The sequence below is a fragment of the Tursiops truncatus genome, chromosome 13, assembly GCF_011762595.2.
Source record: "Tursiops truncatus isolate mTurTru1 chromosome 13, mTurTru1.mat.Y, whole genome shotgun sequence".
In the NCBI taxonomy this organism is placed as follows: domain Eukaryota; kingdom Metazoa; phylum Chordata; class Mammalia; order Artiodactyla; family Delphinidae; genus Tursiops; species Tursiops truncatus.
This window is the reverse complement of record NC_047046.1, coordinates 106,311-120,092: the sequence shown is the minus strand read 5'-3', so window position 1 is coordinate 120,092 and position 13,782 is coordinate 106,311. Positions and strand designations below refer to the sequence as shown.

The window sequence follows — 13,782 nt, the reverse complement described above, 5'->3', positions numbered from 1 at the left end:
AGTAAACTCAACAGATGTCATGTATAATAATTCACAGCATGTGAGTAGATAAAACACATTGTAGTCTAGCCCTGCAAGGCTAAATGGTTAAAGTTCTAGAAAGCGTAATAGATAAAGGAGAGAGGTCGGGGGTCACCTGTGGCCCGGGTGGGAGAGCAATTGACTGCAAACAGGACCATAAGGGGACCACTGGGAGTGACCTGTGTCTTGGTTGTGGTAGTGGTTCCATGACTGTCTTCATTTGTTAAACTCATTGAACTGGACACTTTAGCTGGATCCAGGTTGTTGTGTGTAACTTTTAACCTCAATAAAGTTGTTTTTAAAAAATCGGAAAACCAAGGATTTCTGGGAAACAAGAAAATCTGCATCTCGAAGCGAACGCTAATAACGAATGTATGGTGGTTTTTATTTTTGTAACGCATCTTCATCATAGACAGCTTGATATGAGATAGCCAATCTGCGAAGCCCCTTAATGCATTAGGTTTTTCTCTGTCTATAGCCCTATGAGGAGCATAATATTATTCCCCTACAGTTAAGGGCACTAGAGTTTGGAAATTTTAAGTAATTTGCCCCAAATCATGTAGCTAGTAAACGGTAGAGCTTCATTTGAAAAACAGCCAGCAGGGACTTCCCTGGTGGCTCAGTGGCTAAGAATCCACCTGCCAATGCAGGGAACACAGGTTCGAGCCCTGGTCCAGGAAGATCCCACATGCCGTGGAGCAACTAAGCCCGTGCGCCACAACTACTGAGCCTGCGCTCTAGAGCCCACGAGCCACAACTACTGAGCCTGTGCTCTAGAGCCCGCATGCCACGACTACTGAGCCCGTGTGCCACAACTACTGAAGCCCACGTGCCTAGAACCCGTGCTCTGCAACAAGAGAAGCCACTGCAATGAGAAGCCCGCGCACTGCAACAAAGAGTAGACCCTGCTCACCACAGCTAGTGAAAGCCCGCGTGCAGCAACAAAGACCCAATGCAGCCAAACAACAAAAAAAGAAAGAAAAACAACCGGCAGATCTTAAAATAGAAAGATTATCCTGGATTGTTGTGTGGGCCTAATGTCATCACACAAGTCCTTAAAGGTGGAAGAGGGAGACAGAAAAGGAGACCAGAGCGACGCAGCGCGAGGAGGACTCAGCCCTCTGTTGCTGGTTCTGAAGGTGGAAGACGGGGGGCCTGAGCCAAGAAATGCTCTTGGCCTCTAAAGTCTGGAAAAGGCAAGGAGAGGGTTTTCCCCAGCAGCCTCCAGAAGGGCATGCAGCCCTGCCAACGCTTTGCTTTAGCCCGGGAAGACCTGTGTCGGACCTTCGACCTTCAGAACTGTAAGATAATGAATGTGTGTGGTTTTAAGCCACCAAGTTTGTTTTGTTACAGCAGCACAGAAAACTAACACAACATGAGAACTTAGCAGATAACAGGGATTGGTTAACAAATCAGTGGGCAAAGGATGCTAACTCTACATTTCAACCTAAAACCTGTAGAGCCTTCCTTTCCACGTTTAATATTTAATCTATTTTTTAAAAATAAATTTATTTATTTTTATTTTTGGCTGCGTTGGGTCTTTGTTGGCGTATGCGGGCTTTCTCTAGCTGCGGGGAGCTGGGGCTATTCTCTGTTGTGGTGTGCGGACTTCTCATTGCGGTGGCTTCTCTTGTTGTGGAGCATGGGCTCTAGGTGCTCAGGCTTCAGTAGTTGTGGCACACGGGCTCAGTAGTTGTGGCTCACGGGCTTAGTTGCTCCACCGTGTGTGGGATCTTCCTAGACCAGGGCTCGAACCCATGTCCCCTGCATTGGCAGGAGGATTCTTAACCACTGCACCACCAGGGAAGTCCCATATTTAATCTATTTAGAATTTATTTTAAATATATTGTGAGACAGCAGTTTTTTTTCTATTCTTGTATAACTATCTCATTGTTCCTGCACAATTTTTATTTATTTATTTATTTTTGGCTTGCACAATTTATTGAAAAGTTTGTCTCTTCCACAATATTTTCCTCCAATATTTTATTATGAAAATTTTCAAACATACAGAAAAGTTGAAAGAGGTTTACAGCGAGTACTGATATTCCAAACTCAAGATGTTGCCTACTGTGTTGAACTTGCTCTGATGGTGCAAAAGCCACAGGGGTACCACTATGGGCACGCCCCATGCATCCAGGAAGTGGCATCAAAGACATTTATTAGTCGTCATTATGTTCTTCATCATCACATTCACAGTTAAAAAAAGAAGAGAAAAGGACCAGTTTTGCTTCTGGATGTCCTTGATGGAGCGGTGAAAACTAACTTTATTAAATCTTAACTCTTGAGTCCATATCTTTTTAGTATCTCTGCAACAAATATTCTGTGCTGCATCCTGAAGTTCCATATCTGTCTCCAGAAAATGCACTTCTGTGATTATGTGAGTTGGGAGCTGAACTTTGCGTGAAAGCAGGACTGAAATATGAGGCAGACGTGGGTGAGGCAGACACATTCTCAACTGCCAACCAAGTAAGCTGTCACACAAGGGGAACAAGTGCCAGCCAGCATTGTCTGCCAATACAAAGCTAGAGTTTTCAAGTGCAAACAGAATTCTGGAATCTTGTATCTGCCACTGTGAACTTCACAGATTCCCAGTACTTAAGATCAATAATGATATTGATGAATACGAGCTTTCATGTTGTATAAGGAGAGGTGTCAGTGTTTGGAAGATCTGCATTAGTCAGTGAACAAATATTTTCCAAATGACCAATGCATGTTGTTACAAAATCATGCCTGATAAAACTATGCATTCAAAGTGCAAGACAGACCAATGGGTTTTAATATAATAGAGTAGAAAAAGCTCACCTCTCTGGTTTCAGATCATACACTGAAACTGACCTATTCCTTGTTCAGCTTTTACTGCAAAGAATATGCAGTTATCTAAGTACATTAAAATACCCTGTCCTTTTCCAACTATTGATACATACCTATGTGAGGCCAGATTTTTTTATATATTGATACTTACACATAAGAAACACATGCAACAGAGTGAATGCAGAAGCACATATGAGACTGCCGCTGTTTTATATTAAGCCAGACATTTAAAGGATTCCCCCACCCCCATCCCCAAAGGAAGACAATGCCACTCCTAATTTTCCTGGAAAATAAATGTCACTTATACAACGGAACGAATCTTTGCGTTATTCAATTATAAATTAGGACTTTTACCATTTGGAAAAGCAGGAACCTTAGAACACTTTTAACTGAATTTATACGCCTCCAGCCTTTGCGCTGTTGCTGTCAATTATTTTAATCCTCTGTATCACTGAAAGCCTGCGCGCCCGCGCCCAGAGGTGGGGCGGGAAGGGCCTGCGCTTCGCGGCCGCAGCGCTCCCTCCCGGCGGCCCTCGGCTGGAGCCGCCCCGCGCAGGAGGAACGCCCGCAGAGGCTTCCGGGAGTTGTAGTTCGTCCTGCCCTCGGGTTGCCCTGACGCATTTCCTGTGCGTCCCTAGCGGCCGCCGTCGGCTCGGCACCAGCCGGGAGAGTCGTGGTGGGTGGTTTGCGTCCCCTGCCCGTAGTGGGGACCTGAGCTGGAGCGTGCCGGCCTCGTCTGCCCGAGGGCCGTCGCCGAAGCACCCAGAGCGGGCGCCGCACAGTCGAGAGCGAGGATTGAGCGGCTCTGGCTGCAGATCCGGGAGGTCGGCTGCGGAGCCGGTCTCCCCCGCATCTCCCGCTGCCGACTCAGGGCTTGGGGGAGCCGCGCGCGCCGAGTCCCTCCCGTGTCAGGGCGGCGGGACCGTGCAGACTAGTCTGGCCTCCCCCGCGCCTGCCCTGAGCCGATCGCGTGTGTGTAGGTGGGGGCGGAGCTGGGGAGCCCCGCCGCTGCGTGAGGGAAGGAGGCCCGGCCGTGGGAAGGGAGGGGCGGGTCCTCGGGGGGTGGCAGGAGGGTCCCGCGTGGGCGTGGGAGTGGCGGGGAGACTGGTTCCCTCACGGTTCTCTTCTCGCGCAGCCGTCGGGTCCTGCCACCCCCCTCAGGGCGCACAAAACTGGCCGTGAGGATGGCCACCAGGGTCCGGACGGCTGCCGTCTGGGTGAGTCGGGGGGTTTTCTCTCGTTTATGAAAAGCGCCCTGAACACCGACGTGTGCTCATCCATCTTTTCCAGGGTTGGAGCTTGCGTGGGGCTTCCAAGCCACTGCGCCTCCTTTAAGATGACGTTGAGCCGTCCGGAAGTGCTTCTTGTCGTCAGACTGTTACTTTACTCCTTCTTTCAGTCTCTTTTCTGCCAATTCTGTACCTTGAGCCTTGAGTTAAACGAGGGGTCATGATGCATTTTCCAATTTCTTCGACACATTTTCTTAGATTTTTCTTTCCGTGTCTTAAGATTTTGGGGCCTCATTTGGGAAGTTATGCATTTGTCCCTTCGGTTATTCAACAGTTTTGTTTATTGTCTTTTGTTGAGCACCCTGGGGCAGGTGCTAAAGGTGCGAAGGTAGGTCGTTCCTGCTTTGGAAGAGCCATGGTCTGGTGGGAATTGTGGGCAAGAAAATGTAAGAGCACAATGGCACGTTAGGGGTCCTCCGAGAGTCGGCCGTGGAAGTGTATGGAGACACACAGCACAGGGCCAGTTTTGGAAGTAACGACACCCCAAGAAATGCTTTAGGGATTAATAAGGGAGTCTTAAACTGAGATTTGAAAGGTGAATGAGGTGAACAAGGGACCGAAGGTCAGCCTAGGAAAAGGAAGCAATGTGCAAATTTGAGAGGCTTAAAGTGATGTAGTATGTTGGTGACCTTGGAACACTTTACAGTTGCTGAAATGTAGAGTTTATGGTTTTGTAGGTGACGGTGGTGGTGGAGTGTGTATTAAAAAATGAGGCCAGAGCCATAGGCAGAGATTGGGTCGTAGAGGGCTTTGAGGATCACATGAAAAAACTTGGATTTGGGGACTTCCCTGGTTGTCCAGTGGTTAGGACTCGGTGCTTTCACTGCCATGGCCCCGGGTTCAATCCCTGGTCGGGGAACTTAAATCCCGCAAGCTGCACGGCACGGCCAAAAAAAAAAAAAAAACACTTGGATTTTATCCTCTAGGGAGAATAAAGGGTCAGAAGCAACTGGACTTGGTAACTAGTTGGGTGCTGGTGGTGAGCAAGCCAGCAGAGCCAGGCATAAGTGCTGGAGGTCTGCCCTGTGGGCCTGGGTTGGGAGTGGTACCATTACCTGAGTTAGGGAAGACCGTCAGAGTTGTTACGGAGGGCTGGGTGGACATTTCCTTTAGATACGGTGGGACCCTGCAGGTGCTGGTGGACACATGGGTAGGCATCTGTCTCGAGAGAATGGTCTGGACAGGTATCACTGAGTGGGTATAGCCAGATTAGCTCAAGGAGCACATGTGCCCTGGGAAGAGCACCGAGGGCAGTGCTCGGGGGTGGGCAAGGGAAGGTGGCGGAGGAGGGGCTGGAGGTTGGGCAGCCCCATAGGAATGAGAGAAATGGAGAGACTTGTGTGTCAGAGTCAAAGAAAAAGAAACCTCAGAAATGGTTGCCATGTGAGATGCCCCAGGGAGGTCAAGTACTGTTGCGTCACAGAAGTCCAAATCGGACTTGGTGGTGATGGTAGTGGTGGGTTTTGCTGTGATGTTTCCAGAGCAGAGTGTGAGTAGGTGTTTGCTGGGCAGGAGAGGAAGGAGTGGGGTAGAGGGAGCAGCGGTCCGTCGCAGATATGGGAGTGAGGCAGGAAGCCAGCCATGTGGGCTGAGTCATTGTGCCCTGTGGTTGCGGGAAGAGAGTGGTAGCCTGAGGAGAATCCAGGAAGATTCCTTGGTACAAAATCAGTCTAAAAGTCAGTGCGTTTCCTGTTTATAAATTGTATCTGTTTAGAAGTTATAATGAGGGAAATTAGCCTATTTACAAATGGCAGTAAAGCAGGTGAAAGTACTAAAAACCTGAGCAATGCAGAGGACTCGTATAAGGAAAACTTTACACCTTCAGTAATACTAGTTAGCATTTCTACAGTGTCTCCTCTTCCTAGCCATGGGTCTCAGCACTTTACAGATACAAACTGATCCTCACAGCAGCCTCATAGGAAGGTAGGACTCTTAGCCCCATTTAAAGACAAGGAAAGGTGACAAAGAGAGGCAGGCAGTCTGCCAGGATCATTCAGCAGAAGACAGAATTCAAACCCAGAATGGCTGCGTTGGGTCTTTGTTGCTGCACATGGGCTTTCTCTAGTTGTGGTGAGGGGGGGCTACTCTTCGTGGCGGTGCACGGGCTCTAGGCGTGCGGGCTTCAATAGTTGTGGTACGTGGGCTCAGTAGTTGTGCCTCATGGGCTCTAGAGCTCTGGCTCAGTACTTGTGGCACACGGGCTCAGTAGTTGTGGCTTGAGGGCTCTAGAGCGCAGGCTCAGTAGTTGTGGCACACGGGCTTAGTTGCTCCTCGGCACGTGGGATCTTCCTGGCCCAGGGCTGGAACCCGTGTCCCCTGCATTGGCAGGCAGATTCTTAACCACTGCGCCACCAGGGAAGCCCTCCCTGCTCTGAGTTCTTAACAGGGCAACATGTACCGTCTCGGGCGAAAGAGTGAACTGATAGATACAAATCCCAGGCTTTGGTCTTTGAAGTGCTCATCATGTTTCCAGTCTCCAGGTATTTATTGAGCACCCACTCTGTGCCAGGCCCCCTTCCAGGTCCAGGCATGTGGTGGTGAACGAGATTGACAGGATCCATGCTTTGGGGAGTTTGCACTCTGGTGGAGGAAGGCAGATGCCATGTAAATGATGGAGAAACTACTTACAAGTGAACAGGAAACGTCGTTGTCGTGTTGTACATGGAATTAACATTGGTTGATGTGAAAGATTGGGTGTTTGGGGAAGGTCCCATGGAGGAGGTGACGTTTGCAGGTGTGAGTTACCAGAGTAGCCAGACTTGGGAAGAGCAGGTGCATGAACATGCAGGGTGGGAACAGCCATCGCCAAGGACCCGAGGTGGGGGAGGATCCGTGCCTTTGTAGCAGGGAAGGAAGGCCTGTGTGGCCCGGGTTGGCGGGGAGGGGAGGGGAGCAGACAGACATGGAGGGGGCCAGAGGCCCGATCAGGCTGGGAAGCTGTTGTGTTAGGAAAGGGGGTTGGGCTTTTCAGAGCCCCTCTGGCTGCTCAGTGGAGAATGGTCGACTGAGAGGCGGAGGAGGTGTTGCCTGGAGCAGTGGAAACGGAGATGTTTGAAACATGAGTCCTCTTTTCTGACAACCAGCTTATGCTTTTCACCTAGTCCGTTGTCACTTTTTAGAGTGGTTTATCTTGTGTAAGTAGTCGTGTATTTCTTACCATTCCAGCCCAGTGTGAATGCTCAGCGCTCACTGTGCGTGGGGTTCTGTGCTGCATCTGGTGCAGGCATTCATCAGTACCTCTTCTTGGGACCAGGTTACACTGCTGGTTTGTGTAGAGCCAGGATTTGAACCTGCGTGGGATGGCCCTACACCCATTTCCCTGGCCAGTGTACTCTACTGCCTCAGGGTATAGCCTGAGAATTTCTCAAGAGACAGAGATTCTAGCCTCCTGGGCCCTAGGAGTAGTTATTGTTTACCCACAATGGGTCACTGATCAGCTGCTCCTTGGACTCAAGAGTAGTTAAGTCCCTTGCCGTGCCCTGGTCGCAGTGGGTGTGTGTGGCCCAGTCCCTGGGGAATGAGAGATGTGGATGACCCCACTCAGGGATGCGCTGAAAGCGGAAAGGATATCATATGCAGGACATTTTAAAACTGTGCAACATAGGGGTCCCTTTCCTGTGGCCGGTGACATCCTCGACCCATATTCTGGGTGTCCCCTCCTGGGTATCCAGGGTGATACCTAGTAATTAGAAGGCTGTAGACGAGTGTGAATTCAGAGCAGAGGGAGGTGGTCCTCGGCGGTGACGTACATTGCACTGAGGCCTGTGAGCCCCTAAGTCTCTGTTTCTTTCCTCGGAGGATGCTGGGCACTTACTGGCAGGTTTTCTTTTTTCATTTTGGCTACTTTCTGCTGTTGACACTTCCCTCCCTTAAATGTGTCATTACAAATTCACTTCAGGGAGTCTCCATTCCTAGGGGCTTGGAAAGATTTTCTGTGTCCTCCTCTCCTGTAGGAGTTGACTTATTTTATTTATTTATTTATTTATAATTTATTTATTTATGGCTGTGTTGGGTCTTCGTTTCTGTGCGTGGGCTTTCTCTAGTTGTGGCAAGCGGGGGCCACTCTTCATCGCGGTGCGCGGGCCTCTCACTGTTGCGGCCTCTCTTGTTGCAGAGCACAGACGCGCAGGCTCAGTAGTTGTGGCTCACGGGCCCAGTTGCTCCGCAGCATGTGGGATCTTCCCAGACCAGGGCTCGAACCCGTGTCCCCTGCATTGGCAGGCAGATTCTCAACCACTGCGCCACCAGGGAAGCCCTAGTTGACTTATTTTAAACCAGGGAACCTTGTTTCCCTTTTTCTCCAGCGTTGGGCAGGGCCTCTGCTCCCATGGACCACTGCCAAACACCGTCACCACGGTCACCACCACGACATGCTAATAGCATAGTTTGCAGTGCAGTGAGTTGGGGCTTCAAGACTGATGCAAGGGGGTGTGGGAGAGAGAAGGGAATTCTGCCTGACGGGGCCTTTCTGAGGAAGGTTGGCCCGTGCTCCCGTGCATACCAGGCTGGGTGTCTTCAGCTGCGCCCAGACTGACCCTCTTGGCGAATTAAAGGTTAAAATGATAATTCCCTGTTTTTTTTATATAAAGTTTTATTTATTTATTTTTGGCTGTGTTGGGTCTTCGTTGCTGCGCGCGGGCTTTCTCTAGTTGTGGCGAGCGGGGGCTACTCTTCGTTGAGGTGCGCGGGCTTCTCACTGCGGTGGCTTCTCGTTGCAGAGCATGGGCTCTAGGCTGCGGGCTTCAGTAGTTGTGGCTCGTGGGCTCAGTAGTTGTGGCGCACGGGCTTAGTTGCTCCGCGGCATGTGGGATACTCCCAGACCAGGGATTGAACCCGTGTCCCCTGCCCTGGCAGGCAGATTCTTAACCACGGCACTACCAAGGAAGCCCCGATAATTTCCTGTTAAAATGTGGCATGTTCATGAATTAGTCTTTCAAAACTAACAACCCTCGCGCACCCTTGTTTATATATTCCAGGTACCGGTTAGGCACGGAGGATACACGGGTCAAAGGCAGCCCTGGGAGTTGAGAGAGGGCACAGAGGGCAGGCCGGGTGGCCACGGGATTCGCCCTGGGGCAGAGGGAAGCCCAGGAAGTGACCTTGGCAGCTGCTCTCAAAGGACCTGTGGAATCAGCCGCGTGAAGGCGAGGGAGAAGGAGGCTGCGGGCAGAGGGAGCCCCTGTGTGCTGCCAGCAGTGGGCCGGGAGTGGCCGGCCGCCATCAGCCCTCTGGAGCTGGCTCAGCACTCAGCTCTAGGGTCTGGGGGGGAGGGGTGTCAGGTAACGTGGCGGCCTGTCACCCGCTTGGCTGACTTGGAGCAGGCTGCTCACCCCTTCCAGACAAGCTGAAAACTACATTGTCCTTGTGACTCGAGCCTTGGATGATTGTGGAGTCACCTTATGTCCAGGAATCCTTTTTTTGTCTCAAAGTCTGTTTTGTATTCTTATAGCTGTAGGAGCCTCCTTTTGGTTAATTGCTTGTCGTATATTTTTCTTTAACTTTTGACTTTTTTGTATCTTTATCTTTTAGATGTGTTTTTTTAAATAGCATCATTTTTTAAAATCAGTCTGTCAGTCTTTGTACTTAACTCAGACACTTGGTCTGTTATGATTGACGTAATTACTGTTATATTTGTGTTTATATCTACCATCTTACTGTGTTTTTCTATACTGTGTTTGCTGTACCTGATCTGTTTTTTTTTTTTTTTTTCTCCTCTCTTGGCTTTCTTTGGACTGATAATTTTTATTCTTTTTCTTTCTGTAAAGATGTTTGGGCATTATACACATTATTTATGCTGTAAATTTTTTAAATTTCACTTATTTTGACATAATTTTAGATCTTAAAAAAGTTGCAGGAATAATACAAAAGTTCTTCTATACATTCATCCAGATTCCTCAAATAGTAATATTTTGCTGCACTTGCTTTATCAGTTTCTCTCTCACTCTCTGTTCCCAGCTCCTCTCCTCTTTCTCTCTCCATACACATTTTTTTTTTCCTTAACTGAAACCAATTTGCAGACATGATGTTCCTTTACCCCTAAATACTGCAGTACATCTCACAAACAAGAACAGTTTTTTACATAACCACTGAATCAGGAAATTGACATCAATACAATGCTGTTATTTCATTTACAGGTCTTATTGTGATTTTGCCAATTGTTCCTTTATAGAAAGTTTGGAAATACCGTCCTTTATGCGAGAAGAGTAACTTGAATCATGTGTTGTGATGGGCTGTGCTGGCTCTTTCATCTAACCCGGAACAGTTCCTCAGTCTTCTTTGTCATGACGTGGTGTTTTCGGAGCCCAGGGCGTTCTGTGGAATATTCCTCAGTTTCCGGTTGTTTGCTCCTCCTCCTGATTCATTTCAGAAGTGCTGCATTCTTCCCTGCATCACATCCGGGGCACTCGTGGCTGCTGATGTGAACTTGCCTCACTTGGTGAAGGTGGTGTCTGTGTTCTCTCCCCTGTAGTCACTCTCTCTTCCCTTTGTAAGTCAGTATCTGTTGGGAGATACTGAGATGAAATAAATACCTTTTAGTCCTCAAACTTTCACCCACTCATTTAGCCTGCATGGGTGATTCTTGTGTGCGTTTTTATTATGCTAGTTGACAAATGAGTTTTATCTAATTTCATTATTCTTTCTATGTTCATTAGATACCTGCCTGCTGTCGGAAAGCTGTGCCCCACGCCCCATTTTTAAATGTGCTCTGTTGTTTCCTTTTAGACTCTAGTGCAGCTTATGGTAGACCTTCTCAGTCTGTGTGTCACTGCTCTCCTCTCTTGCCCATCTGTCTCTCCATACTACTTTCTAGATAATTTCTTCCGGTTTGTCCTTTCGTTTACTAATTCTTCCTAACCTGCTGTTAAAGAGACTTCAGTTGATGTGTTTTTATCATTCCTATAAATTCTTTCTAGTTCTTTTTCAAATATGCTTGCTAAGTTATTTGTCCAAGTCCTTGGCAAGTCATAAGGCTTGCCTTTCTCTCCTTGAATATAATATTTGATTTATAATGAGTGTCCATCAATTGCACTGTCTGTTGGCTACAAGGTTTTCTTTCTGTTGTTTTTCATTGGTTCTTGTTCATGTTGTCTTGTTTTCTGAAAGCTTTATTTTCTTGTGTGGTGGTCACTGTTCTTGAAAAATTCTTCAAAGGAAAAATTTAAGGCGTAGGATAAAGGTACCTTACTCCAAAATACTCTGAAGTATTTTGAAGCAGATTCAGTTCTCATGTTATTTCATCCGTACATCACTAGGCATTAAAAACATACATTTTCTAATATAATTATAATACCACTATTACACCTAACAGAATAATTCTTTGGTATCATGGAATTATTCCATGTTCAGATTTCATTTTCCTTTTTAACATTGGCAAGTTAAAATCAAAATCCAAACAAGGTACACATTTCTTACTGTTACATACTTTAAGTCTCTTTTAATCCAGAGTAACCCATCCTTCTTTCTTTTTTTTCCCCCATTGACTTTTTAAAGATGTGGAGCCATTTGTCCTTTAGAATGTCCTTCATTTTAGATTTATCTCTGTTTCCTTGTGGTCACATTTAACATGTTTTCTGTCACCAGTATTTCTGGTAAACTGAAATTTATCTTTAGAGACTTTAGATTGATTTATTAATGTTTTTGGCAAGAATACTTGATAGTGCTTTGTCTTGTCACCTCAGGAGGCACGTATGTCTCATTGACTCGCTCTAGGTGATGCAAAGATCGATTGGTGGGGTCAGGGGTGGCAGTGTGGTATTGTTGTGAAGTTTCCCATCAGTCCTTCTAATGGTTTCATCAATTATGACCTTCCCCTCGGCCAGTTATTTCACAGCATCTACAAAGTGGTGACTTTCTAACCCTATCATTCTTTCCATTTTTGTAGCAGGAATTCTCTGAAAGAATTTACAGAATCCTTCTCTAAAAAAGAACATTTCTTCATCAACAGAACCATTTGGTTACCCAGAGACACAATTGTTTAGGGATGGCAGGTCCATGCTTAACTCTTTCTCTTTAATTGCCAGTTTTCACTAAGGAGATGATGCCCTAGTTACATCCATTGGTGACAGCAGTGAGTTTTCATTTGATTTTTTTTCTTTTTGCTAATTTGAGTATGATTAAAAAACTCGTAAATCTTAATACTGTTTACAGTTAGTTTCAATCATTTGCAGTCAGTATTCTTTTAGAGGGTTTCATTGTCCCAGCCTTAGCCAAAGGGAGCCTTTCAGCTTGGCTCTGAGGCTTTTTGGAAAGACTCTGTTAGTCTTAGCTGGCTTCCTGGCTTCCTTGCTTCAGGGCCCAAGAAGATAGTCTCTGCTCATTTGAGTATTACCCGTCCCAGATCTGGAATCAACCTTTTCTCCAGGAGCCTGTATCTTCTCGTAGGGAGTGTGCTCAGGGACCACAGTTGATACTGGGATGTCATTACTTCTGGGCTGTTTCAGCAGGCAGACCTAGGGATCTTCGGAAAGGAAAAAAGTTTATTATTCATGTTGATATTTCCAATTCAAATTACAGAGTTTAAAAGATTTATTTTTTTGAAATTACTCTTTTTTGGGTGGAAGTAACCCAGTTGTTCACTAAGAGATGAATGGATAAACAAAATGGGGTGTGGGTGTGTATGTATATATTCAATCTTAAAAAGAAATGAATTCTGACACATGCTACAACATGGGTGAACCTTGAGGACATTATTTTCAGTGAAATAAGCCAGTCACAAAAGGAAAAATACTGTAAGATTCTACTTACGTGAGGTTCTGTTACTGAACCAGGTTTGTTCACCCAACACGCAGCAAGCCAAATGCTGAGACGCTGCAGTTTGTAGCAGAGAAAGAGTTTATTCACGAGACAGCCAAGTGAGGAGATGGGAGAACAAGTGTCGGATCTGTCTCCTCGCAGGTGAGGGACTTGAGATATTCACGGGATAAAGAAGCAGGGAGGTCTTAGGTGTGGGGAAGTGATTGGAAGTAGGGAAAAGGTGAGGTAATCAGTGTTCTGTGCAGGCGTATCAGGGTACATGCTTCTTCGTGGGATATGTGTTCAAAAATGGAGACACTTAGCATGATCCGAGGGTGGAGGTTTTGGCCCTCTGACATCAGGCGGTCATTCATCAGACACGTGTGCAGGCCCAGTTTTTAGGGTCAGCGGTCCCAACCGGTCTTGGCTGCCTTGAACTGGACAAGAGCTGACTCTAGGTTTCTGGAAAACAGCTTAAGTGCCCATTGATATAGTGACCCATACGTCCGAGGTGTAACCTATAGGGGACAGTTAGTAACTCAGGCAAAGCTTGGTCACTGAGGGCGGGTTCAGGCGGGGGTTTACCAGGCTGTCCCTGGGCTGCTGCTCTGTAAGACGAGCTCGAGAATTCCTGTTAGTCGACACTGTCTGCTAACCCTGTGGAACATGGTTTCCGTTCCTAGAGTAGTCAAGATCATACAAAGTGTGGTCCATGCTGGTTGTCAGGGAGTCGTGGTAGGAGGAGGATGGGAAGTTACTGCTCAGAGGATATAGAGTTTCAGTTCTGCAAGATGAAGAGTTCTGGAGATGAATGTGACTGCTGGGAATGGTTACACAGCACTGCGAAGGTACTGAATTCCAATGAACTGTAAACTTTAAAATGGTTAAGATACTAAGTTTATGTTACGTATTTTATGTTATCACAAGG

General features: G+C 47.1%; 1 protein-coding gene across 10 annotated transcripts in view; it reads left to right on the top strand.

Annotated features, from left to right (window-relative positions):
• Window positions 1-3,470: 3,470 nt before the first annotated feature.
• Window positions 3,471-13,782, top strand: part of ZNF268 (zinc finger protein 268) — a 44,792-nt gene continuing 34,480 nt past the window's right edge. For 2 of the 10 annotated variants that reach the window (XM_033836640.2, XM_073790857.1), the window contains exons 1-2: window positions 3,515-4,049; window positions 9,098-13,702. In XM_033836640.2, the coding sequence (XP_033692531.1) occupies window positions 13,601-13,702 (102 nt within the window). In that variant the 5' untranslated portion in view covers window positions 3,515-4,049; window positions 9,098-13,600. The other 8 variants (XM_073790852.1, XM_073790856.1, XM_073790855.1 and 5 more) reach the window with 8 other exon arrangements.